Raw genomic sequence first — 27,014 nt, 5'->3', positions numbered from 1 at the left:
CCATCCCCAGAGAACAAATGTTCCACCTAAACTGGAACTGGACGTCTTCCAATGAGTAAAAAGAGTAAAATAACAACATGTAACATCAGCATTTGAGATCTGTTGGTGCTTTTGCAGCCAAGGTACTTAAATGTTTTGAAGGTAAAAGCAAGGCTGAAGTTAAAAAAAAAAAAAAAAAGGAAATGAGAGAGGATGGTGCATTGCAGTCACTGACTGCATTTCTTTTCATTGTTCACTGAACAATTATGTTCAGAGTTTGCTGTCATGTAGGTATCATTCCACATGAGATACAGACACAACTCTTGACAGCCTTCATGGATTTTTTTTTTCAGATCCTGCCACTAGTCAACTGACATTTCCTGACAACATGAGGATCACTTGTCATTGGGCTAACATACTGTATGAGCCTGATATTTATTAGTAAAGAAAAGTAGCGGACATGCTGTATTTATTCCAAGTCATTAGGTGGAGACAGATAATGTGCGCTGCCGAGCCAAAGGTTTTTAATGCAGATCTTGACTTGTAATTAAATATGTCTGTTGTGGTTACGTTGCAGGTGATCCTTATCTTGACTAAGCTCTATGACTTCAATCTGGGGGGTGTTACCGAGAGCTCATTATGGAGGTAAGTTTTCCTTTTTTAATCTCTGCTATTTTTTCCTTTCCATACCAATATTAAGGTTGCGGTATCACTGCAGGAATTTTATAAAAATGCAAAATCACAAACCAAAAACAACAAGAATAATATATTCATCGAGTGCTGGATACTGTAAGCATGATTTATAGTGTTCTCCCTTGCTAGGGTACGAACAATCAAGTTTCACTCGAAGCCAATATGAAGTATGTTTTAATAAAGCATCTTGAAGTACCATCCTCTTTTTGCTTGCTGGAGTTCCATAAATAACACAACTAGCACCACAACAACCTTTTAGAGAAGGCCCAACCTATTTTCTGTCCATCATCAGAAGGACTATTTCTGAAAGATAAACCTTAAGAATGATTTGAGGGATTCTCTGTTTGGATCTGTGGTGCTTTTCCTCTGACCTAGAAACTTTGTGATGGAGTTTTTGATTGATTGTCATCTGTAACCTTTTGTTTCAGAAGCAATTGACATGCAATTGCTGCTATATAGCCGTAGTAATTTCATTCAGTATGTATTGAGAGGTGAGTTACAGTGCTCTGTCAGGTCATAAATAAGAATGGAATTCATTAAGGATTATACCATAGAGCCCAATCCAGCCTCTGATATGCCTTTTCTCTCACCTCTGCCATAGCCTGCAGAGAACTCATTTCATTCTGAAATACACGTGAAAAAGAGACCATCAGTCCGCCAAGCATAGAGTTTCAAATTAATATCTGTTTCACCAGAGGCGGCACTAAGATTTACACCCGACTTGACACATTTTGAAATCCCATATTGTGTACAGGAGGTCTTCCATCATCAAGGTGTCTGCTTAACAATGGCACCACGAGTAAATTAGAGTGTTCCTCCGGGGATGCACGAAGGTTCTTAGTATGGGTATTAGAAAAGCAGAGATTTGAATGTTATGAAAAGAAAAGGGAGTAAATGATTTCTGTGATAACACAATAAATGATTTATGACTACAGCTGCAGGCCTCTGTTGGTGGCAAGACGCAGTGTTCGGATCAACGGGTGACTTACAGAAGCCATCTAAACACGCATCAAGTGCCTTTTGTGTTTTGAGATGCCTGCCGCTCCTGCCCAAGAAACATCACAATATAGTAACATCGTTTAAGAGGCTTACTTCCACCACCGCAATCAAAGAGCGATATGCCAACTGAAAGCAGTACTTAAGCACAAATACAAATGCGTTTAGGGTAAGGCTTTGAAAACAATGTCAACAGCAAACGGAACGATTCAAGTTAATGCACAGACAATGATAGCAGACACTGGGTGTCTATCCAATTATACAGTGAAATTACATTTGGAGGCACTCAGGTAAAACTGAAGCTTGGTTTGGCTGTTTGTGCTGAGGAGAAATATGAGAACCAAGATGATGAACACATCTGCCCCTTTTTGTGGATAGCAGTTTTGTGCAAGTGTCTTTACATGCAACAGATCTAAATTTCTGATTGCGTTTAAATACAGCTGGTTGTTATTTACATTTATTTTAAAATCTGTCTCATTAAGTTTTTATATGCATGCGCTCGTATTATCTACTAAAAGAATTTACCTGTTTTAATATTAAAAGAAAACACTGCTTTTCTCAGGCTGTACTGGGGTGCTCATACTCATAGAGCGGGGATAGCTCAGTAGGTAGAGTGGTGGCCCCATGATCGGAAGGTCGGGGGTTTGAATCCACTGAACGGCTACCCTGAGGTACCCCTGAGCAAGGTACTGTCCCTACACACTGCTCCCTATTCTACAGCCCAATGGCTGCCCACTGCGTGAATGGGTTAAATGCAGAGAGGAATTTCCCCACGAGGATCAATTAAACATAGATTATTATTATTATACACTCTGCTTTAGCTCCTGTTCCTTTTAAACTACCTTTCAGGAAGGATTGGTCTGATTGGTCAGTTAGCTAGTCCAAAGCATGGTAACACTGGGTTACATGTAACACTGTCGCCTGTTAACAAAAAGGTTTAGCTTAAGCTTTATTTGCCTGATATTAACCAATAAATTTACATGTAAATTTAAAAAAAAGCACAGCATCACTGCTGTTTGCAGCTTGTTGCTACAATTCTTTTAGATGCACTGAGTAGCAGGTTAAAAATTGATTCAAAGTAATGTTGTACATTGGTCTAAATTGGCTGTGTTCGTGTTACTGTTTTATGTGCAATCTGTAGTCTAAAAATATGTAAATGTGGAGTTTTATTGGGAATTCAGCAAAGTACAACATGCAAGTGCAAAGAGATTTGCAGAGAAACAAATGAATAAAACAATAATGGTAACCACACTAGCTGCGCACAGTGCTAGCACTTAACTTAAGGATTTTCTTATTGTTGTGGGGAGATTGCCACCAAAATAAAAGTAATCCAGTGACTTTTTATTTCTTGCATTGCTGGGAATGCATGTGTTCAGCAGCAACAGATAATTCGGAGTGTTTTGTCCATTTTGTTTGAGGGTGTGCCAAACTTGCCTCCATGTGGGCAGTATAACAGTCTGCTATGTAGTGGCATAGATAAGTAAGAGAAGAAAATCCTGGACTACAAGTGTTTCAAACCGTTCAGAAGCACTATTTTCCATGGGAGAGAATAACTACATTTGTCCTCTGTTACTTTGAAAACCTTTTACATTTACAAAAAAATGCCATGTAACGGACTAAAGGGTTAGAGGAGAAACTCAAAAAGCATAATGTGAGCACTTTAAGTTTTCCCTACTGAAAAGAAAACCTAATGAAAGAGGATGAAACTAAATATCTAAATCAGTTGAAAGCACAGAGAATAAAAGGCAATTCTGGCTCTAATTTAAGATTAAAAGCTATATGAAAGGGGATTTCATCACAGCACTTGAAAGGAAGTCTTCAAAATTCCTTCCTCACAGCCTTCAATGTACAAACAGTATGAAAGGAGAGCTATTACTCATATACTGTAAGCTTGCAATGTGTCCATTACGCAGAATAATGTTGTATTCAAGGACTGTAGTCATGCTGGATGATTTAGCCCTTCAACAACAAAGAGCATATTCTATATTTACTGATGAACATTTTCCATTACATACCTGGACTTCATTAATTGATTTTGCACCTGGTTTTATTACATGTCAGTGTATCGTTTAAATCAGCTTGCAGAGACTTATTTGACATGCAGGGAATGGATGTTTAGTCTGCGTGATGTCTTTGTCAGAGTTAAATTATTTCTGTTGCAGATTTCTGTGAGAACTGCCTGATTATTATCCCAACTTTTCACTGCAGAAATCTGCCAGACTTTGCTTTCATAAACCATATTCCTTCTTTTGACGTTCATGTTTTCTTGTTGGTTGTCAAAAAGCTTTAAAGTCTGAGCTTTCCTTAATGATTTCGAACGCGTGAGTCTTCAAATTAGCCCCGGTGTGATATATACACCATCTTACGGCGATGACAAATTTCCTGATAAAATTCCCAAAACGCTAAATGTATCTTGTGGAATTTTCTCAGAAAAATAATTTTATAATATTTGATATTATTTACCAAAGTACAGTCTTGGCTACCAGTCTTGAGTCACACCTCATTTCTTTCTATTTTGCTAGGAAAATGGGAAAATAGGTTCAGCGGTTTAGTGAAATGTGCACATGCATATATAGAAAAGCAGTATTCGGAAGAAACAGAGTTTGTACTGGTAGACGAAGTTTGTAAAAGTTGATATTTCAGTATGACTATCTTCATTCTTCAACACACATTTTCCCCCAAAAAATCCCTTAGGCGACTTTTCTTGTCATTTCTTCAAGTATTCCTCAGGAATAGTTTTCCAGACTTTTTGAAAGTCATTCAAAGCTCTTCTTTGAATGTCGGCTGAAGTTTGCTCTTTAACCCACACTCCTTGAACAATGTTGAGGTCCGGCGTCTCGGGAGGCTAATCCATGACTGATAGTGTTCCATTGTGTGTTTTTCTATCCAGGTATGCCTTTACTGCATTGGCAGTGTGTTTGTTTGCCAGTCAGATGCTTATGCAATACTATATGGAATATATGATGGATCAAAATCTTTTCTATGTTAATTATAACATTAATTTTGATCAGATCTTGAACAAACACTGCTTGAAATGCAGACCTAAACCATGACAGTGTCCACCATGTTTAAAGACTACTATAAAACACTCACTGTAGTACCTCTGTCTCTCCTGTCCTCGTCCATGCATACTGACAAGGATCTGAACCAAAATGTTCAAATTGAGACCATTTCTCATAATATTTTTGAGACAGTAGATAGATCAAATGAAGGGCCAAATGCTTCTTCATGTCCTGTGTCAGGTCTTTGTTGGATTTTTGCTGGTGTGACTTTTAGATACTCTCTCTTTTGTAGACCTGAATTTTTTCCTTTGTCCTCCATTTCTCCAGTTCCCTCAATTTTCTTGAGGAAACACTGCACAGCATGTCACGATTTTCAGCTAAAAGCTCTTTGCAAAGCATCTTGTTGGTGCAAAAATACTATTTTACGCCTGTCAAACTATGTTATGTTTGCCATTTTTTGTAGATTCAGCTAAAGAAATGGGAACAAATCATGTGTTTATGGAACAGGCTGCTAGTAACAAAGTGCCTAAAGATACAATTTAAAACAGTTTTTTCTGCGAAGCTGTCTGATGCAACACCTTTTTTTATTTGAATGATTCATAGATCAGTGCTTAACAAACAAAAACAAAACAAAAGCTACACTATAAACTGTCAGTTACAAAGATGAGAATGAGTGGAAAAGCAGCCAATGTCCAGTTTAAATAAACTTTAAAAATAATTCAGAAAGCTTTGAGAACTATTGCTCAATTATCAACTATTGCCTACAAATTCGCAAAGTCTGGCTAAAAACATATAGAGTTAAGGGTGTGCTAAAGACTTTTTTTTTTTTTTTTTACAATACTTTATAATATGTGTATTCCTGAGGCCAAACAACTGTGTTCAAGAAATGTCCTGTAAGGTAGGGGACATTTCTTTTAAATATTTGCACAACTAGCTTTTAAAAAAAATATGTTGCAGTGATTGTAGTTAGCAATCTTGTGTTTCTTTATTATAGCAATATTTCCTAGTAATCTATAATCTTAATCCTTTTATAAATGTAACATGTCTGTAATTTGAACGTAAATAGTCCACAGCAAATTATCTACTTTACACAGATGTGCCGTGGCATAATAATCTAATGCATGTGGACAACATAGTGATATCTGTCTTTTTTCTGTGCACCTGTGTTTTGCCTCTTTATGTTTTACATGCAAATTCAGGCACTAATTCTGCCACACAGCATGGACACCCACTCATACAAAATGCAAGCTCAAATGTAGTTATTTGGCAGTGTATAGTAACATTAGTTTTGTAGCTGGCTAGCAGACATGTTATTAAATTCAAGCAAATCAACAGAGTTTGCGTGACGTGTTTTGGGTAAATGTCTAAATCACATAAAGCTCCCCTGACAATACCAATCCTATGTGAATAGTGGTGTTGTCTGCTCTTTCCTTTGGCTTTATTGGAACCAGTAGCTGATCAATAGAATCAGCAGTGTGATGTCATACATTAGCCTTGCTTTCACTTTATTGGCAAACTAATCATTGAGCCAAATGTATTAATTTGCTTCGACAGTGGCTTCACCTTCACTAGCTGATGTCATCCTTCACTGCACCTTTTTTGTATTTCAGCTGTTCCTTCTTGTTTTTACAGCTTTCATGCAGCATGCATTTGTATTGCCTACTAATAGCATATTTTGCCAGCATTGATAATACATATCCTGTCTCTTGCATACTTGTTTGCGTGCATGTGAGTCCTCAAGCTACAAGATTGTTGCTAAATTACATATCATTCTTCATATAACTACACTGCATGCACAATAACTTGGCAGGTTAGTATTCATCATATAATAATTTCTATGCACACTTTCCAACTCCAAAACATATAAACGTAAAAGCTTGTTGCTGTTTATCATTTTCAGGTGATGTTGCTGTAATATGAGAGGGTGCCCGCTAAATCGATTCACACTGTTTATTAAGGTGTTCATAATTACTGGACAAATTAATTATCTCAGGTAGCCCACGACAAGATTTAAATAACAGGGAAATATCAAAAACCATGCAGCGACTTTTAGATTTTTACAAAACCTCTTTGAGTGACTAACAAATAATGAAGTGTTTTGTTAAAAATGGCACAAATTAAATGCAGAAGAATGTGGATAACCCCTCCAGTTCTGGCTGAACAAGAACAAGATGAAATGACAGTGACTGTTTTTGGAGCAGATGGATGTGTCCGTGGCTGGATTACTAAAGACAAAGTGCACCTGGCGGAGGTGGAAAAGGGGTACTGGTAAGAGCTGCTATAATTAAGGATGAGCTATTTGGACCTTTTAGGGTTGAAGGTGGAGTGAAAATTCCAAAGTTACAAGGAAGTTTTTGGAAGATTCTTTCTTTACATTGTGATACTGGAAGAAGTTGGCAGTATTTAAGAAGGAAAATCAGGAAAATCCTCTATCACATGCATACAAATCCTTCAACTGCTAGCCAGGGAGGCCTCAAAAATGACTTGGCTCTATTCTTCACCTGTCCTAAATGCTGTTAAAAACCCTTGATAAGTTTTGATGCTTAAACAAAAGTTGATCTTAACAAAGGGCCAAAGAGAAAACGGACCTTTCCTGCCTTAATTCTGCTGGAAACACTCCTCAGAGATTGTGGTCCATACTGACATGATAAGATCACACATTTGATGCAGATTTCTGCCACATCCCAAAGGTGCTGTACTGGATTAAGATCTGGAGACTATGGAAGCCATTTTTTTATGTTCAGGAAACCAGTTTGAAATAATTTGAGTTCTGCCACTCTGCTGGTCAGCGACAATACTCAGGTAGACTGTTGTGTTTAAATGATTGCCAATTGGTACTAGGGGGCCCAAAGTATGCCAAGAAAGTATCCCCGACACCATTACACCACCAGAAGCTTGAAGCATTGATACAAGGTAGGATGAATCCATGCTTTCATGTTGTTTACCCCAAATTCTGACCATACCATGGGAATACCCAAGTACTCTCTTTTTTTTTTTAAATATTCAGACGAGCCTGTCTGGCACCAACAGCCATGCTCCATTCAAAGTTACTTAAATCAAATTTCTCCCCAATTCTGATGCTCAGCGGGAACATCTCTGCACACCTAATGCACTGACTTGATCGGCTGATTAGACATTTGCTTTTAACGAGCAGCTGAACAGGTGTAACTAATGAAGTGGCTAGTGAGCGCAATTGTAGAGTAATTAAAACGTAGCTTCCCCCTTGAAACACTAATGATGAGTCGCCAAGTTTTCTGCAATTTAGGCTCCACAGTCTGGAGAGCAAATTAAAGTTTTGGAAATATTTATATAAATACTGATATTGTATTTTCAAAAATAATAGGCAGATGTTACAGCTAGTTAGAGCAAATTAAATTAAAGCTGACTTCAAAGCTTTAACTTTTATTTATATTTATTTCTATGCATGTACACTGCTGTGCACATTTGTATGTGACTCAGCATCTTGCTTTCAAAGCTGGGTTTTGCTACTTACCACTCAAAATACTTGGCGTTGCTGCCTGAAGCCTAAGATACAAACAAACAAAATAGACGCCCGCTCACTACTTGCTAAAAGCAAGGGTTACTTTTAGCAGTGATTAATTTTATCTTTTTATCCAGCATATTTCTGTAAAAATTAGCTCTACACTTACTACTTGAAAGCCCTGCTTTTCAGCCAAACACCACCCTCTGATTACATTACACATTTAGTCCTTTTATAATCTGAGCTACAATGAATGGCAGTTTTTAGTGTAGCAGTGTTTTTTAACGCAGCACTTTACAGGAGCAACAAAACCTACATTAGCATGAATGTAGACTGTGCAAGTAGATTTTCATCCCTTAAAGCAAAAGGCTGCCCGAATGGTAGAAAATCAATCGAAAAAAGTATGGTATACTCTGGAGTCTTCTAAAGAAAAAGTGATTTGCAGTTAATGGGCTAAAACATCCCAACACTCTGCTATGGGGCTTTCAAATTTGTCTCTAATGGATTTTTTTCATCAGACATGAAATGTTTTTTGTTTGTGTCCAGATCCACTGATTATGGGAGCACCTACACCAAACTCAACGACAAAGTGGGTTCAAGGACAGTTTTAAGTTACCTCTACGTCTGCCCTACCAACAAACAGAAGGTTAGCATTTACCTGTTGCTTATTACATCTTCCTTGCATGATTTTTTTTTAAATGGTGCTCTCTCTCTCTCTCTCTCTCTCTCTCTCTCTCTCTCTCTCTCTCATGTACACATACATGTAAATGTATGTGTATATAAATACACATCATCTGGCCCTTTGTACTTTAGATAATGGTGCTTAGTGACCCAGAAGTAGAGAGCGCTGTTCTCATCAGTTCAGATGAAGGGGCGAGCTTTGAAAAGCATCCCATTAACTTCAACATCCTGAGCCTGCTCTTCCATCCTGCGCAGGAGAACTGGATACTCGCCTATAGTCATGACAGCAAGGTATCTTCTGAGTGAATCCGCAATGAAACTTAAAGTGGGAATAAAATAATGTACGATGCTCAATAACATCTTATTCCTGAAAATACTAAGCGTGATGAAGATCAGCCTATTTTTGTCTTGCAGCTGTACAGTTCGATGGACTTTGGGAGGAAATGGCAGCTTGTTCATGACAACGTGATGCCAGGCAGATTCTACTGGTATGATTATGTGAACCCCCGTCTTTCTCCTTCTGTACAGTGATTGCAATTTGCATCATCAGAGTGTTCACGACTCTATAGTCCTAGAGGGATCTTGTGACCTCTAGTCAAAAGCAGATCTCACTCACAGCAGTCGAGCTCAAAACTGATTATACCCACGTCACGTAGACCTGAAGGAATATGTTTCTTTGTCCATAGCACAAACATGACATGCTGTTTTTGTTGTCGCTGTCATTTAGTAATCTTGACTGTGCGGGCACAAGGCAGTGAATATTGATGTGAGGCCGTTTATCCCTGTTTGTCATGGTATGTGTCAAACCCAGTGGGTTTTTTGTTTTTTGCTGGGAAAGAAAGGACATTGGTTGGAGGACATCCTCTCCACATGCATGAACAGTTAGATGTTTGATAAATAAGAAGAGCGCAGCGGGTGAAGCAGCACCCGAAACAATGCATTATTTGTGCTCTTGAATACTATTTCTTCACGCACATTATGCCAAATAGTTATTTTTCAAAATAAGGCTGGAGTCTCCTACAATTTTGTAAAAACACACATTTGCCATGGCATGTGTTTATGGGAATGGGGGATGTTTTGTCAAGCCCCCCCCATGCCATACTACTCTTCTTTTGCCGTTTCCTTTGTTGATGCCTTGGTGAATTGAGATTAATTGCCGCTGGTGGCACAGATCATACATTGACTGATCTACAGGAAATAAAAACATATTGTTATGGGTTTCACAGAATAGCAATGTCCATCTGAGCCTTCCCTTTCTTCTTTTTCTTCTTCTTTTCATGTTTTTTTTTCCTTTTCTTACCCACCAACCTTTTCCCGCTCCTCTCTATTTTCTCCTCCTCTTCTTCTTTCAAGGGCGGTAATGGGGCTGGACAGAGAATCAGATGTGGTCCACATTGAGACGCGCATCGGAAAAGGCCGTGAGTACTGCACTCCAGTTTGCTGCAGTAGCAAGACCCACAGGACCCCTTGCCTCTCATTTAGAGCGAGGTCACGGGCAAGATGAGACCTGTTCTTCTGTTCAGATTGGTCCCTGCAGTCTAGTAAAGCAGAATAGGTGTCTCCTGACAAAAACGGAGAATTTTAGTGGGCTGATGGATGTTTCTTCTCCTTAATCTCCCCCCTGAGTTTCATAGACAAACCTCAGATTCCCGTTTCTAAACAACGTGGTCTATTCTGTCAAACCAATTAAAGGAATCTCCTGCATTAGAAATGATGCTCATATTCCTCCTGTGGTGAGAAAATGTGTATCAGAATTACCATACAACCTCTCCTTGTCTGGCACAATAACATCTTGAACTTTACTTTGTCGTGTAACGCTGCCAGAGCTTTGACTCTAATAGTCTTGAATCTAATTTGGATTTAACAAGTATTTGGTGACTAGTGTCAGTGTTTGACTGTTACACAAGCTGAAAATTGTTTCAGAGCGATGAACTTGGAGTGGATTTTGGATTTACATACTGTATAGGAGCTCCACTGCATACAAAGTACTGTTTGAAGATAAATGGTTGTAATCAACTTCTGATTGATTTCCTTTTGTCTCTTTCCAGGTGCTCAGTATGTGAAGTGCAGAGCCCAGCGATGCACAGAAGGCAACAGACAGTACCTCTTCCCTGGACATGTAGACACAAACTCACTCGTCGTACAGGATGAATACGTTTTCACACAGGTTTGCATAGTAACAGATTACTTTCCTCGATTAAACTAAGCCAGTCGTCGTCATCTTTCATGCAAAGGTTGCTGTCTATGTGATCTTTTGATTTTCTTGGGGGTTTTTTCGTTGTCGTTTGTTTTTATTTTGCTCTCATGTGCACCCAATTCATCCTTTTCCATCAAAACCCATGTAATAGCTTTCTCCAACACACCTGTTCCCCACTGGCCCGATGTGTGTTTTGATTATGTTTTGTCTCGTTCATGTCAAGGCACGCTCAGTCTTTGAGTTTCCACACAGACATACTCCATGCCTGAAAAATGTGCGGCAAAGGAACTGTGAATAGACAGGTTGGTGTCCTTATTATCATTCACTCTGACTTTGACTCCAATTAGACAGCCACAGTCAGGGTCATTATTAGAAAATTTAATTTTCAAATGCCCTCCACTGTCATTGATTTCCATCCACAGCTATGCAATTTTCTCTTGCTGGTCAGGCTTGATGCATTTTGGTCATCCTTGACTGTACTAACTAAATTTCAGGAAAATAAAAAAATCAAATTATACTACTTTTCTGTGGCTGCTTTCATTTTAAATAAACACCCCTAAATATTTTCTGTTCATTTTGATTTATTTATTCACAGATTTAATCTTTTGATATGATATGATGTTGCAGCAGCAATGCTAGCAGTGACCTAGTTTCACTTTCAACACATTTAATCCACTGACTTGATTGGAATGGCTACAGTGTAAGAATGAAACTGTATGAAAAAAAAATCACAGTGTGATTCAGAAATGGTGATTCAATAAAAAGCCCAAATTGCATTTAGCTGAGATGAGATTGACCGTCAAGGCAGAGGCAGACACGAGGAAGATGCTGGTGAAAATAACTGGACATACAGGGAGTGTCTGCACGGAGATCTGGTGGCACAGATGACTTTCTTGTGACTTTCATTGCTTGGGGCAGTTGGATTTAACTTGACAAAGAGTAATGAGGTTATCGATTGGGCTACAACGAAATAAGCAGTCTTCAACACCTCCAAAGTCTCTTGGGAGGGAAGGAACAGCCAAGTGCAACATCCTCAAAAATGTGGCCTGGGAAAATGCAGCTCATTGATTTTCGATAGATTATTCCATTAGAGTTCTAATGTAGTGTGTTGGGGGACAAACACCATCCTTCTAGTTGATTAGAAAATAAGCAATCAAGTAGTGTTGCCCTGCCTGTAAGTGGAAGGGAAAGTGGTAGTGCATTAAGATCTCCAAGAAACACTGTAGATAAAGCCAGCACAATTTTCAGTGCCTCTTAGCTTTAGACTAATTGAGATAATGACAGTAATTTCTGTTGTGCTTAATTTTTGTCTGCTTTCAACACTCTGGAAAGCAGTGTTCATATACCACCTTCGATAGAAGTCTCTGCATGCCCTCTTTTCACAACAGAGTGGGGTGCTGTCCAACTCTCATGCATTGCTGTACAAAATATTAGGTACTTTAATTTATTTGATATCTGTGTGTCGTATAGCACAGTCGAGGAGGCTTTTGATTGGCTCCAGATTCAATTTGTAGCATTATGGCAAACTTAAACATATAATCAGAGACAGGTTGAATTTCAAACTCGATACCCAGAAAAATATATTTATTATATATTTATATTTTTTACATTTTTTTTTTTAAATAAAAAGATTTTTAAAAATATTGGTTCATGCAGATGTATTCAGCTTCAAACCTGTTTATTTTATGTATTTCAGGTGATTTAGAATTGTGTTTTCATTGTCAGTCAGAGCGAGACTGCTACTCTTTCTGTCTGTTTCCCAGCTTCAGTCTGGGACTTTTACAGAAACACAAGTTTTTTTAGACACAAATAATTGCTATCCTGTTACAGATAGGCAGGACTGATGAGGTTTGCTAAAGATAAGGTTATTAGCATTGTTTTATTATTAACCATAGCTGCTAGCTTATTGATAATGTGGGTAACTAGTGTTAGCTAAACGGCTAACGTTAAGATCTGTTAACAAGCTCAAATTTATGATAACTGTTCAATACTAAAGTGCTGTTGGAACAGGAGCTTCACTGACCTCCTGAAGAGTGGGACATCAGTCTTTCAGAAACTTTGCCAAGTTTGTTATGCTATTCATGTGTTTAGCTGCTAGTGAGGGGAGGGGCTGTGTGCCTCTCTGTCTGCAACAGTGCTGTGTGAAGCTCTATGTCACCTGAAAGAGGCATAGGTGACACTATTAATATCACTACTGCATTAAAGGAGTATGTAACCTGATAGTAATTTTTAGTATCAATTAGCATGCAAGTGCCATTTTCTTTTGACAACCCTGCTGAGTACATATGCTGCCTACTGAAAAAACAGCAAAAAAAAAAGCAATTAAGTGTACCATTGCATTTTTTCACAATTTCCACTAGGAGATGGTTTGGTCCAGGATTATACACAGAGATATAATCCCCAATGAGAGAGAATCCATAGGAGCAATGTTTGGCATGTTCGGCAACATGCTTTGAATAACCTAGTACCTTGAAAAAGTGTTTGCAAGCGTACTGAGGAGAGTGCTGTTTTAGAAGAAAACGATGGCCACAGTAAAAGGGTTTTTTTTCTTTTTGTTTACTGCATTTTAGCTACTGATGAAAACGACTTTCACTTTACTTTCTGCACCTTTTTCAATGTACTGTATGTCTTGTAAACACCTCCCATCTCAGTTTGGTTTTCATTTGTCTGATGGTCTACATAGGCTTTTCTATGTAGGAGAAAATCATACCAACAGCAACGGCTATAATGGGAATGTGCAAATAAATTCCACTGAACTAAATTTCTTTTCTTTTTGTATTACTGTGAAAAAATAACTTCCAAATATGATGTATCTTCTTGACACAGGGGTATATACAGTGCATGTGATCTGATTACAGAGTGACAAAGCTTTTCTGCCTTCATTGCAAAGGTAACCAAGTCAGGACGAGCCAGCTACTTTGTCTCCTACATGAGAGAATCATTCAAGCGGATGAAATTACCTAAATATTGTCTGCCAAAGGTGAGCAACAGAAATAACAACTACATCCTAAAAGTGTTTGATATTTAAGAAAAAGAAAAGATATTGTTATTGTTTCAAATCACCTTTGTTGCTTTTTGTTTTAAGAGTTAGGTAACACGACTTTTATGAAGCAATGTCACATTTAAGCCTTTTAATGCCGTCTCTTCTGAGACTATTTTGTGTTTGTTTGCCTGCATCTGTCATTCTCACCCATTCTGTCTTTCCACCTGTCCATTTTTCTCTTGCACACATCCTACTACAGGACATGCATATTATCAGCACAGATGAGAAGCAGGTATTTGCTGCTGTCCAAGAGTGGAATCAGAACAACACTTACAGCCTGTATATCTCAGACTCTCCCGGGGTCTACTTTATCCTTTCATTAGAGAACCTGAGAACCAGCAGAGGACCTGCGGGTAATCTACTAGTGGACTTTTATAAGGTGTGTAGTTAGCCTTGTTTATGGACTGATGTTGGCACTCCACCACTTACTCCCTTTCCTGTTACTGTGCTGGAGAACTGTTAATTTATGAAGCTGTCATTATATAGTAGGTTTTAATCCATTAACATCCTAATAATACATTTTTATAATTAAAAATCAGAATTTTGTTGGCCGTATATTTTGTCTGAACAGCTACTAAAATATGGTGCATCGTTACACAGTAAACTATTTAAAGCTGTTTTGAATTATTAACAATAAAACTTTACATATTTTGCTCATAATCCTGTACTTTTAAAGAACATTTTTCAAAACATGAAATATCCTTTCATAGAGTTTTTTTTTTTACAGTGCCGTGTATTTTCAGCCTGCTTCCACTGAGGCTCAAAAGACGAGTCAATAATTATAGATTAATTTCCTAAACTAGAAGTGAAAAGGGCTTAGACAGTAATGAATGCATTTTTGTTGTTTTCCTTCTTAGGTTGAGGGGATAAATGGCATGTATCTTGCCAACAAACTGGTGGATAATTACATAAAGACTTTCATCACATACAACAAGGGGCAAACATGGTCCCTGCTGCCAGCTCCTGCCACTGATGTGGCTGGAAATAACCTTCACTGCATTCTGGTGAGCTTGAGCCTTTGGGCAGGAGTGAATGAATGCTCTTATTCATGCAAAATTAAGCCTATGACATGAAACATTCCTCAAATGTTTCAGCCTCATCAGCTGTGTTTTGGATGTTCTTGGAGACAAAGCCATTTTTGCACCAGGCCAGGTGCCAGCCTTAGCATCGACTTGTCTTTTTAGTCCCCTAAATGACTGAAAAGATGCTTTGTTGGAATATTCTTATTATCAGTTTAAGTCACAGTGTCATTGCGTTACATTTTAGGGGTCTAGACTTTCCATTAACCTCTGAAATTTCAATTTAGTACCTGTAGTCAAACAGGACTAATGAAAGTTAGATTGCACTGAATTACATTTTGTGGCTGTGTTGTTTTTCAGCAGGTATGATGTTCACCTAATCCAGTCATTATGTTCTTCAGAGACCATTTAAAATCATGTACATTCCTCAATTAATAGCAGGCTATAGTCCTTCTGTGTGTCTTACAAATGACCACTATGCTCTCTTCTGCTTCCTGACCCCCTCCTCCAACCTCAGCTGTATGAAAAGCCGTATTGATGTTTTTCGGTACGCTTTATTCGGGGAGATGAGTGAAATGATTTGAATCAATTTTGCCATTTTTATCAGTGCATCTTGGGGAATTTTAATTACATGCCTTGTTTGCTTTAGAATGAAACAATTCAAATGCCCTCTGTGTCCTCTCAGCCATTTCTTTTTTTTTTCTCCTAGCAGAGGAGATGAGAGGAACAAAGTATCTTTGTTTTATAAATGGTGTCTGAAAATGTTAGCACTTTTCGCTCAACGGGAAGAATAGTTTGAAAGCCGAGCTAATTATAATTGCTGCTGTTAAGATCTGAGATATATATTGTTTCAACTTGTGCTGTATTTGAATCCGTTTTGTTGACAGCCATTTTGCTCACTGCATCTTCATCTGGAGATGTCAGAGAATCCTTACACATCCGGACCAATCACCAGCAAAAAGTCTGTTCCAGGAATCATTGTGGCTACAGGTAGAGTTACATTAGGACATGAATTTAAGGTGCTGTGCAAAAGTCTTGAGTCGCCTTTCTTTTTTTTCTTTTTTTAAAATAGTTTGATAGAAAAATAGGAGATAGGTGCACTGGAGAACTGAAACATGTGCACAATTATATGGAAATTAAATATAGAAGCACAGAGTTTGTACAGTTCGTTCGAGCTTGAAAGTCAGTATTTGATTTGAACTTCAACAAAGTCTGAGCTCTCTTAGGCAAGCTTCCTTATCTATACTACTTCTTTAAGTAGTATAGAGGAATACTTCTCCAGGTTTCTTCTTTGGATGTTGGATGTTGGATGTCTTTTGTTCCATTCTCTGTCAAGATGATCCCACATGGCTTCACTAATGTTGAGGTCTAGGATTTAGGGAGGCCAATCCGTGGCTGATGGTATTCCACTGTCTGTTTTCTTACCCAAGTATGCTTTTTCTATATTGACAGTGTGTTTGGGATCACTGTCATGCTGAAAAATGAAGCCGTTATTTTCCAGACACTTTTGGATGGTGTTGCATGGTGAATTGAAATGTGTACTTTTCTGTGTTCATAATTTCATCAGTTTTGAGAAGATCCTCAATGCTACGCTAAACCATTACAGAATCTCCACCATGTTTTACAGATATGTATCAGACACTCAGTGTAGTACCTCTCTCCTGACCTCCTCCATACATGTTGATAATATTGAGAATTTGAAACAAAAACTTCATATCGCTCCATTTCACTGGTTTATCACTCCAGACCCGTTCAGTTCTTGTGTAATTTGACAAACCTCAGGCTTTTCTCCCTTTTTCATTTACTGCTTTATACCTGTCAAAATGTGTTATCTTTGACATTTTTGTAGATTCAACTAAAGAACTCAGAATAAATTGTATGTTATTGTGACAAATTTGCTAACGATATTAATTTAAAATTGGTTCCTTGCTTCCACTGATGTGGAGACACAACAGTGGTTCATGTTCTGGGTAAGGTGCCTGTTTTATTGCTGAAAATGGCCAGGTACAAGAACTGGACTGAAAAGGAGAGCGATCGCAGCCAATGTCCAAAAGAAATCTATGAAAGACCTTCAGAAACCCTGGAGACCTATCGGTGACGACCCCTATAAAAATTGCAGTCCTGTATCCTCTGCAGCCAAATATAAAGAAATGAGGTGTAGCTCAAGACTTTTGCACAGTACTGTTGCTATCCATTGTTTTTCAGGTAAATACATTGTAGCAGTTCAGCTGACACACAATTAATCACACAGTGCCCTATTTATGTCATTGAAGTCAAATATGAAAACTTCCCAGACTAAATCTGATATTTCAGGTGAGATGATTAGATCAGGCTAAGTCGTAAACTGTCATTTTCCTGCAGTGGAAAATGAGAACATACATAGCTTCTGAGTAATTTCTATCAACTGATTGTGCACATAGGTGAGTTATGAGCTATAGTGAGTCTTTGCTATGTAAATACTGACTGAAATTATGCATGTTTTTGGACTCAGGGAATATTGGAACAGAGCTGTCCTCCACCAACCTTGGGATGTTTATAACATCTGATGCAGGAAATAGCTGGAGACAGGTGACATCCATGACACGCTTTGTATGGTTACCTTAAAGAATGGTGTTGCCTAATAAAATGAGCAAATGTGTCTCTTTTTCAAATTTACCGATTCAGATTTTTGATGAAGAGTACAACGTTTGGTTTCTTGACAATGGAGGAGCTTTGTTGGCGGTATTGCAAGCAGCGGCGCCAATTCGACACTTATGGTAGGTATAAGTTGCTTCAGTAATCTCTAACCCCATAAATACTGTAGGTAGAAACTGTAGGTGTTGGGGTTGTAGTGGGAAATTACACCAGAGCAATTTTGTTTGGGGGGGGGGGGTTGCAGCATATGATTATATTTAATGTTTTAAAATGCTGATGGGCCAAGTTTGCATGATTATTGTATCGGTGCTGCAGCTTCAGAACTGTCAGAGTCATTTCCAGCGGAAGAGAGTCTGTTACAGCTTTGTACTCGTGGTTGGATATGATGGTTTGAGTGCTTTTATGTAAATGAGGAGTAGAGCAGGGTGGAAATATGAGACTCAGAATGCCCTCATAAGTCCCTCATATTGTGGGAGCTCTGTAACACTATCTACTTTGATGTCCCTGCACACTACAGCCCTGTCAAATGTGATTAAGCTCCGAGAGAGGTGATTTGAAACCCCCCAAATCTATTTCTAATGTTACAACCTGAGTCATATCTCTCTTTTCTGTTGTCACCTTCAAAAATCTACCTGGGCCAAGGAACATTTGTTCTATTGTTCAGTCTGTTGTCAAGATAATTTTTCACATTGAAGAGAATTCAAGGTGCTTCATTTTTCACCCGCGGCAAAAGCTAAATGAACTCAAATCTTTTATCATATTTCTTTGTTCTTGCTTTTTCTTTCTGTAACCTGTGTGCTCGTGATGTTTAATGTTACACGTACAGAGAAAACAATAATTTTATCTACTACAGATAGATAAACAACGGTAGGTAGATATTCGTCCACTGACAGTTGTTGTCTTCCTTTACGCAGGATCAGTCTAGATGAAGGAAAGAAATGGGACCGCCACAGCTTCTCCTTGGCTCCTCTGTATGTGGATGGAGTTTTAATGGAGCCAGAGTCTGACAATCATATTATCACGTAAGTAGACACATGGGTAGAGTCCAAGAGGAATAGAACAATATCAGATCTGAAGAATTAGCTCTTGTGTTGATTTAAACAAGGAAAGGTTCAACAGATTAACTTAGACTTCTAATCAAGAGGAATTTTATGTTGCCTGTTAACATTACTGACAGACTTCAGATTGCAGGTGCTGAATATGATATCAGAAAACTGCGTGTCTATGTCTCAAGATAATCTTGCTTTTCTTATGCATCATATTTCAGTTTCTTTGGGCACTTCAGCCATCGGTCAGAGTGGCAACTGATTAAGATTGACTACAAAGGCCTCTTTAGCAGGAGATGCATGGATGGAGATTATCAGACATGGTACCTGCACAACAAGGTAACAGGATTATTAATCACTTCTGATTTATTAACGATTCCAGCGCGTGTTTGCACATTTGTTTCTTTCAGACTTGTGAAAAAGAAGACAAGCTTTTTTTCTTTCCTTCTTTGTGATATAGGGAGAGCTCTGTGTGATGGGTGAGAAGCAGATCTATATGAAGCGCAGGCCAGGCAACCGTTGCATGCTGGCCCAAGACTATTCCAGGATCTATTCCTCAGAGCCATGCCCCTGCACAGCTTATGATTTTGAATGGTAATGGCTTATATTCTCTACAGTGTTCCTAGCAGGGAATATATTGTAACTCACTTTTTGTTTCCCCCAGTGACGCTTAATTTCTTTCATCACATGTTTACCAAACAGCCTCTCTACTTTGAACATCAAATTCAGTTGTGCGTAATTAGGGCTGTAATAAAAGAACAAAAGTATCAGTTTGCAGAACTTCATAAGGCTTAATATCCCTCTTACACTGCATATTTACAGAATAACCAATATGACTCTGTTCATCGGATATAATTATAGTTTGAAAAATATGGATCGGAGTTAAGAACTTTTCATCGCGCTGCTGTGATTTGCATAATGTCAAGTGACTTATTAGAATTCAATTAATAATGGATCGTTAAATGAATTTTAAATATCTTTTATCCATCTGTCTGATATTCTGTTTGATCCCACATGTCTGACAATCATGTCTCTAGTTATGGTCTTAAAATATGCCATGAAGCTCCAAATGCAAAGCATTTGCTCCACTACAAAAGCTTGCATAGCTAGATTACTCTGAGTAGCAGTGTTTATCATTTCATGAAGTTTTTTTGTTTTGTTTTGTTTTGTTTTGCTTTGCTTTGGCAGTGATTATGGATGGGAGCGCCAGGCAGATGGGAATTGCTCCCCTGCTTTTTGGTTTAATCCAAACGGTGCGGCTAAAAGCTGCAGCACCAGCCAAAGCTTCCTTAACAGCACAGGGTAAGTGGCCCCCAATGTTCAGTCCATCACAAAACAATATCCCATTCCACCTTGTTTGTCATGTTGTATAGTACATAAACAGAAAATAATAGTTTACGTCCTATTGGTTGAGAAATAGGGCTCTGAGGGCCCAATCTGCATTATTTCCCAATTCTAAAATATATAATAATTTATAATGTATAATAATTCAAAACAGGTTTTTGGTTATGAAGCTTTTTTACATTCAGGAAACTGACAAAATTAAGTGTGCTCATAGAGGTCTGTATTTCAGCCTGCCAAATTCACAGTATGTGCTGTTGCTGGGTGCTATTTTCCTGCACTAAATTGCAGAAATAAAACTGAGGAGCATCTTCCAAGCAGAAATAAATAAAAAAATAAATGTGATAGTGGTGAACAAAGAAAAAAAAAATCTTTTGGGAGAAACATTTTTTTTTCTCTTTTTGTAAATAGCTGTGAGCTGTATGAAAATTTACTGGCACTTAACAGTTAAGTCTTTATTTTTTTGAAGACTGGTAAAACATGTAGCTAATGCTGGGTTCTGTTATGTGATGTGATAATGCTCTTTACTTACTCTATGCTCAAAAGGTATCGGAAGGTTTTGTCCAATAATTGTAAGGAGGCAGGGAGGAATGTGTACTCGCCCAGGAGGCAGCCGTGTCGTCCCAGAGCACCCCGAGGCCTCCAGCTGTCTACCAGTCAGGGAGAGCTCAGTTCCCCTGTTGGAAGCAATGTTACTTTTATGGTCTCCCTCAATGAGGTGAGTTATTACACCTAAAAGTCACTGCAGTGTAAGAAGAAGCAGATATTGCATAATGAACCAAACCCAGGCTAGCGCTCTCCTGCTTTTTTTTCCTAATTCCTAAGCTAAATGAATGACTGATTTACCTTTGTCTTGCTGTTATATAGAAGTGAGGATGATATGATGAATACTTTTCCATTTGTGTGTGGTAGGAGCAAATTTTAAAGAAAAGATCTGCTCAAGTGCCAATTAAATCAGACATGCTACGTCCTCTTTTTCAGCTACTATATTTTGTTGTTTAAATATCATTTATGGTGACAAACTGAACCTCCTATTAAAACCTGTAAGAAACAATGTGCCTTGCTGGAGATGGACACATTTACAAAGGATGTTATTCTCAATTAATGATGGCCTACAGGCTAGCATAAATGATCTGAAATAATTAGGGACGTAAAAGATGTAAAAGAAAAATGTGAAAACTGGTTTCAGAGTTGATTGTAATAATAAAAAACTTTACTAAATGGCGCTGACAATCAAGGTCACCTTACAAAACATAATTAATAGTAAAGTATGCAACAGAGAGGACAGCAAATAAAACAACTGATGTACAGTTGATTCCAGAAAGGAAACGTATATAAGCTTGTTTAAAAAGATAAACAAAGCAAAGAACGGAGGGGCTGGAAAAGCTGCATGTTACAATATCATGATGTTCAGTTCAGATGAGTTTAAGAGACTGAAGAAGCTATTTGAGCTGATGTCGTCATCGTCTGCCAGAAAACAGCATCGGATTCCAGATGTCGTCCATCGGTCTGGGTCGCTCGGCGGGAACTGGGAGCCTACGAGGAATCATCATCCAGTTCTCCATGAGGCACGACTGAGATTCATTTTGGAGGAGAGAGAAAAAAAGAATATAATAGCCAGTGGTAGAAAAGACCACATAAAAGACAGGAAGACGGTTTCTTCATTTCTTCCGAGGTGTTCATTGTTTCATTTTCTTAACCCTAAGCCAAAGAAAAGAACGTCGATTTAAGCCCCCTCCTCCACTACCCAGAATTGGATAAGCAGTTGCAAAAATGGATGGAACTGGAAATGATGATGGTAGTTACCAACCACAGAAAAATGGAGACCTCATTTAAAAGTAATCTGAAATCTCAAATTATTCTCAGGAATATTTTGTAAGACTTCTCTTCTGGGAAATATGTATTGATTTTTTCAAAAGACAAATGCAGAAAAAAAGAAAAGCGTGATATTCAAAATCCTAATAGATTATACAATGTTGATATATTTATGACTAATATATTCACAGCAGCACATTACTGCACCAAAAAAACAGATCTGAATGCAATGTGTGTACCTTGTAGGATTTACATAGATTGCCCAAAAACTAGAACAGCTTTAACTCGAAGGTTATCAAAAAAAAAACCTTTAGCCTGAAAAATGGATGTATTTATGAAATATCACCTCAAACATTGTTTTTCCTTGTTCCCTGTTCCACTCAAATTTACCTCTTTTAACATAACATAGATTTGCACCTTTTTGTAAATTCATTAAATGTAAGAAAAAAGAAACAACTTGAGGTTAGTTAAGGAAGAAGTTAGTCCTCAGATCTTATTGTTAACTAATTTAATTGGAACTAGATTTTTCTGAAATGCCGCCTAAAAACTGCTGACAGGGTGTTGCTGAATGTTTTTAAAGTGCAATTTTTCATTGCTTTGATCACCACAAATGAAGTTTATTTGATCTTTTGTTTCAGCGTGACATCTCACTACAGATAGCTCAAAGCCTGAGTAATAAAACCAAAAGTTTGTTGTTAAAGTTTCTGTAATTTGTATGAAAAACACTTTGGTGATGGCAATGTGTCTGTTTGTTTTTGAGTGATCAGCTGGAAAAATGACACCAGATTATAAACTCCTCCATCTTACTTTGGGACTCTTTCATGACCTTTTTTGCCTCTGCGTCTCTCTTTTCACATTTCCACTTGTTTTCTCTGCTGAATTTCTGTCTTTTTCCATTCATATTCACCTTCAAAGTGTTTATGACACAGCCTATATGACATCTCAGCTCCAGCACTTCAGCGGCAGACTGATCGTTCTTTCCTTGCATGTGGTCCAAGTGAAAGTATCCTGACCTAAGCCATGATGACAGATGCTATGTAATACCATCTGTCCACAGGGAGACTCGCTGAGGACCAGCATCCAGCTAGACTTTGGAAATGGCATCAAGATCACGTACTCTAACCTGAGCAGGGCGGATGATGGCATCAAGCACATCTACAGAACGACTGGGATTTACCGCGTGACAGCTACTGCAGAAAACAGCCAAGGATCTGACAGCAGCACACTGTTTTTACACATCACCAGTATGTGAATAAGAAACATCATTACTGATTCCTGAGGCTGTGCAGATAGCATAAACCTCTTCTCTTTCATGGATAGTCACGTTCCCACTCTGCTGAATTACATTTCAGTCATGGTTTTATTACTTTTATGCATTTTAACCTTGGAAAATGCAAAAGCACACACCTGAAGCTAAATGTACATCAACTGCGATCAACTGCATTCATTCGATGCATGTATGGATATATGATGGCGTATTTGTCATCGCCGCAGGTCCACTAGAGCGGGTGTATCTCTCCGCTCCCATTGTAGCCGTCAGGGGGAAGGAGGCTAATCTGACTGCAGTGGTTTGGCCGAGCCACACCAGAACATTGACCTTCTTCTGGTGGTTTGACAACAGCTCTGAGGTGAGACGCTTCTCCTCCTCCACCTCCTCCCACCATTCTTCTATACACACAAGGCATTTATCCTTTTTACTGCTGCTTTTTTTCCCCATCTTCCCACTCCTCTCTTGATGTCTTTGTGCTCTTGTTTGTAATCTAAAAGTGTAAATCTACACAGATCTCCCCACAAATCATGTAAAAAGTGACAGCATGTGACTGCCCTGTGCCATTCTGGAGGATCCAGCTTGGATGGTTGATTATATTTTTCTATCAGATTGATTGTGTTCAGCGCAGCATCCCCTCATTATACAGTAGATATACGTAGTGTTCTATATTCAGCCATGAGGATGCAGCTTTTTCTGTGCATTTCTCTGTGTTTTTCCTTTTGAAATCCAGCCCATTATAACCTTGGAGGGAAGCATCTCACACACATTTCAGAGCGAAGGAAAAAGCAAGGTCACGGTCCAGGTTGCTTCTGGGAGCACTGTAATGCAGGATTCAAAAGTTATAACTGTTAAAGGTGAGTGGGGGAGACAGTCTTCAAAGCACTTTAATTGGAGAGATGCCTGTTACATGAATATGCAATATGCTATCTCAGGGAAAGCGTAATGCCTCTCGGTCAGCGCTGCAAGCTTCGCCACGTTGATGTCAACGTGGACTTATCTAATGAATAAAATGTCACGGTATGCGAACACGAAATCTCGAGGAGCAATTAACTTCAAGGCAGATGTTGCCAAATGAAAAAGGACAAAACTGCACATCAGATTAATCAAAACCTAAACTAGAAGTAGCGTTAATATTCTAACAGACATCACTTCACCTTTTTTCCAGAGTTCTTCAGGTCACTGCTGTTGTCGTTTTCGCCAGCGCTTGATGAGCACAATCCTGACATCCCCGAATGGAGGGAGGACATAGGCCGTGTGGTGCGGACAGCTCTATCACAGGTACATCAGTTCCTAAGAGATCTTTCCTGCAGTTGACAGCGAACACCAATGGCTTTCAGGGTCATTACTATTTTATACGGGTGCGCTAAAATGACACAGCAGTCATGATGTTTTGTAACCCATGTGTTCTTCTTTTATTTTGTTTAGGAGACACATTATTTAATGTGAATTTAGCCTCCAGAGTAAAGCCATACCTGGCTGTCGTGTTTTCGTGTCACTGCAGGTGTCTGGGATTCATGAAGATCAGCTGCTGGTATCTCTGTATCCAGGGCTTCCAACTACAGCAGAGCTCTTTATTCTGCCTGATGAGCAGACATCTACTGAGCACAAGAGTGGGAGCGAAGAGGCTCTTGAGACAGTAAGAGCCACGATAATGTCGAAATTTTTGTTTTAGATCATGTCAGCTTTTATGTAGAGCTGCTGTTTCCTGGACATTAAAAAATACATTGTATTTATATTTATGCTAGATATTTAAGAGGCCCTAAAGGCTGTTAATAGGATAATAAAATTAACTGTTTGTTCATATGGTTGGTATGCATGTTTCCATAGTTGGTATTTATTTCTTCTGTTTTCCTTCTTCTTCTCTTAGCGTATCCCTAGCATCCTCCTCTGTCACACAAGCACTTGCACGTCCTCCTTCACTACATCCTCAGTAAAACTCTTAACATCTTCAGTTCTGCCACTTCCATCTCAGGCTCCTGTCTTTTTGTCAGAATAGTTGATTTTTATTTATTTTTTTTAAATGATCTTGAGCAAAAGCTTTTGAGCTCACAAAAGATCTGCAGACTGCTTATTTTGCTAGGACTCAAACACAAAGTAAGTGCAAAACGCGAGAGAAACACACTGTAATGTGTTAATTATCGGGCGAATCTTTGAACAATGGAGAGAGCCAGTCAATGGCGCCACCGGTCATTATGCTAAGCTAAGCTAATTATTGTATCAATCTTTTCTTTTCCAAAAATGTCTTGCTTGTTCGTGAAATTTTAATGTAAACCTTTGTGTTTTCTGTGTGTTTTTGTTAAAATCCTGTGACAGATATCAAATATTTTTGTCACTGCACTGAACCAAGGCCTGATCCAGTTTGAACTGAAAGCTGACATTCGCATTATTGTGTACATGACTCAGCAAACTCTGGGTAAGTTTTCAGCAGTTGTTACATTGAAACCCTTTTAGAGATACGTGAAAACAAAACACTCAAACAGGCCCTAGGCTTATTTTACGGCAGATTAATACAGCATGTCTACAGATCCACAGAGCATTAGATAAGATGTGTCTTCGTTAGACTGGTTTGACATTGAATTTTAACGACGCTCTGAAAAAATAAAGCAAGGCAAAGACAAAGTGTTTCCTGAGAGACGGACGATGCTGTATATCACAGGATTTAAATATCCTTCACAGAGTGCCAGTTTTGCACCTGAGGCTATGAGACAGTAGCTCTCTTTGAAGTCAGCCAATCAATCACATGATTGACAAAGCAGGTGTTTGATATGCACGGGAAATTCACAGGGTCACCGGGTCATTAGCATATCGTAAAAACGTGTCGATCACCTCGCGTGTCTTTACCCTTTTCATCCACCAATGGATCTGTCTTCATTTGTGTCTGCATACAAAGGTCTGGGTTGCCTTTAAAATGATCCGGAAAGGTCAAAGACTTCATAGGCTTCTCTGTGACGGGGAGAAAGATGGGCAGTGAGAGGAAATACTTTGAATATTGCATCTCAGCATTTATAAAGCCATGACTATGCATAAGCTGCTGCTGGCTGCAGTACGAACCCTGGAGAGAAGCAGTGGACCTCCTAAAGGTGCTTTTTATGCCCTGAGGAGATAACATGTAGGGATATGCTCTTCATGACATTGGGTAATGAAGTAATATCCTTGGAATAGGACATGGTTTAGGAAAAAGGAATGGGTTTAACACATATTATGTAAAAAGTTTGGTGCTCATTTATGGTGTTTGGCTTTCAGCACCACTTGTGGACTCAAACTCACTTCCCAGTGGGTCGGCCATGCTGATGCTGCTCATCGTGGTGTTTGTTGGTTTAGCTGCATTCTTCATCTACAAGTTCAAAAGGTATGTTTACTGAGATAACAAAGTAAATACTGTTGAATTCACTTGATAATCAAAAACTAATCATCTTTATTGCTCTGCTGTCTCTTAGGAAAATCCCTTGGATCCACGTCCAGACTGAGGACAGCCATGAGAAGGAGCCAGAAGTGATAAGCACAGTCGGTCAGAATGACACCATGTCCAAGGTCAAGCTCAGTGAGTTTCCCTCCCAGAAAGAACTCATGGAAAAAGAGCTGGAGGCGAGGAACATAGGTAATCCTTTCAAAATGCCTTTACTGCAGGCAAACTGTGACTGTGTTGTTAAAAAATGTGCCGTAATTATTACTAATGGAGTAGTGACACAAAATCTGCATTTTAATGAGGCTGCACTACTGTGCAAAAGTTGTGAGGCATCCCTCTTTTCTATATATGTTGCTTCCAAGTACCCGGACTATGTCTAATTTTTTTTAAATGGTCGGGAGCAATAATTCT

General features: G+C 38.7%; 1 protein-coding gene across 2 annotated transcripts in view; it reads left to right on the top strand.

The window, feature by feature from the left end:
* The window catches only part of sorcs3b (sortilin related VPS10 domain containing receptor 3b), a 52,824-nt gene that overhangs the window by 17,566 nt on the left and 8,244 nt on the right, over positions 1-27,014 (top strand). For both annotated transcript variants that reach the window (XM_063491304.1, XM_063491303.1), the window contains exons 2-26: positions 557-624; positions 8,698-8,797; positions 8,965-9,123; positions 9,247-9,320; positions 10,186-10,250; positions 10,881-10,999; positions 13,920-14,009; positions 14,272-14,451; positions 14,930-15,076; positions 15,979-16,081; positions 17,583-17,659; positions 17,756-17,847; positions 18,640-18,747; positions 18,993-19,110; positions 19,232-19,365; positions 19,960-20,073; positions 20,659-20,830; positions 22,985-23,171; positions 23,422-23,555; positions 23,928-24,051; positions 24,363-24,475; positions 24,699-24,833; positions 25,511-25,610; positions 26,441-26,546; positions 26,635-26,795. In XM_063491304.1, coding sequence (XP_063347374.1) covers positions 557-624; positions 8,698-8,797; positions 8,965-9,123; positions 9,247-9,320; positions 10,186-10,250; positions 10,881-10,999; positions 13,920-14,009; positions 14,272-14,451; positions 14,930-15,076; positions 15,979-16,081; positions 17,583-17,659; positions 17,756-17,847; positions 18,640-18,747; positions 18,993-19,110; positions 19,232-19,365; positions 19,960-20,073; positions 20,659-20,830; positions 22,985-23,171; positions 23,422-23,555; positions 23,928-24,051; positions 24,363-24,475; positions 24,699-24,833; positions 25,511-25,610; positions 26,441-26,546; positions 26,635-26,795 — 2,980 coding nt within the window. The remainder of the gene's footprint in view (positions 1-556; positions 625-8,697; positions 8,798-8,964; positions 9,124-9,246; positions 9,321-10,185; positions 10,251-10,880; positions 11,000-13,919; positions 14,010-14,271; positions 14,452-14,929; positions 15,077-15,978; positions 16,082-17,582; positions 17,660-17,755; positions 17,848-18,639; positions 18,748-18,992; positions 19,111-19,231; positions 19,366-19,959; positions 20,074-20,658; positions 20,831-22,984; positions 23,172-23,421; positions 23,556-23,927; positions 24,052-24,362; positions 24,476-24,698; positions 24,834-25,510; positions 25,611-26,440; positions 26,547-26,634; positions 26,796-27,014) is intronic.

This window comes from Pelmatolapia mariae, linkage group LG13, assembly GCF_036321145.2.
Source record: "Pelmatolapia mariae isolate MD_Pm_ZW linkage group LG13, Pm_UMD_F_2, whole genome shotgun sequence".
Lineage (NCBI taxonomy): Eukaryota > Metazoa > Chordata > Actinopteri > Cichliformes > Cichlidae > Pelmatolapia > Pelmatolapia mariae.
The sequence above is the reverse complement of the archived record's forward strand: the minus strand, read 5'-3'. Positions and strand labels throughout refer to the sequence as shown.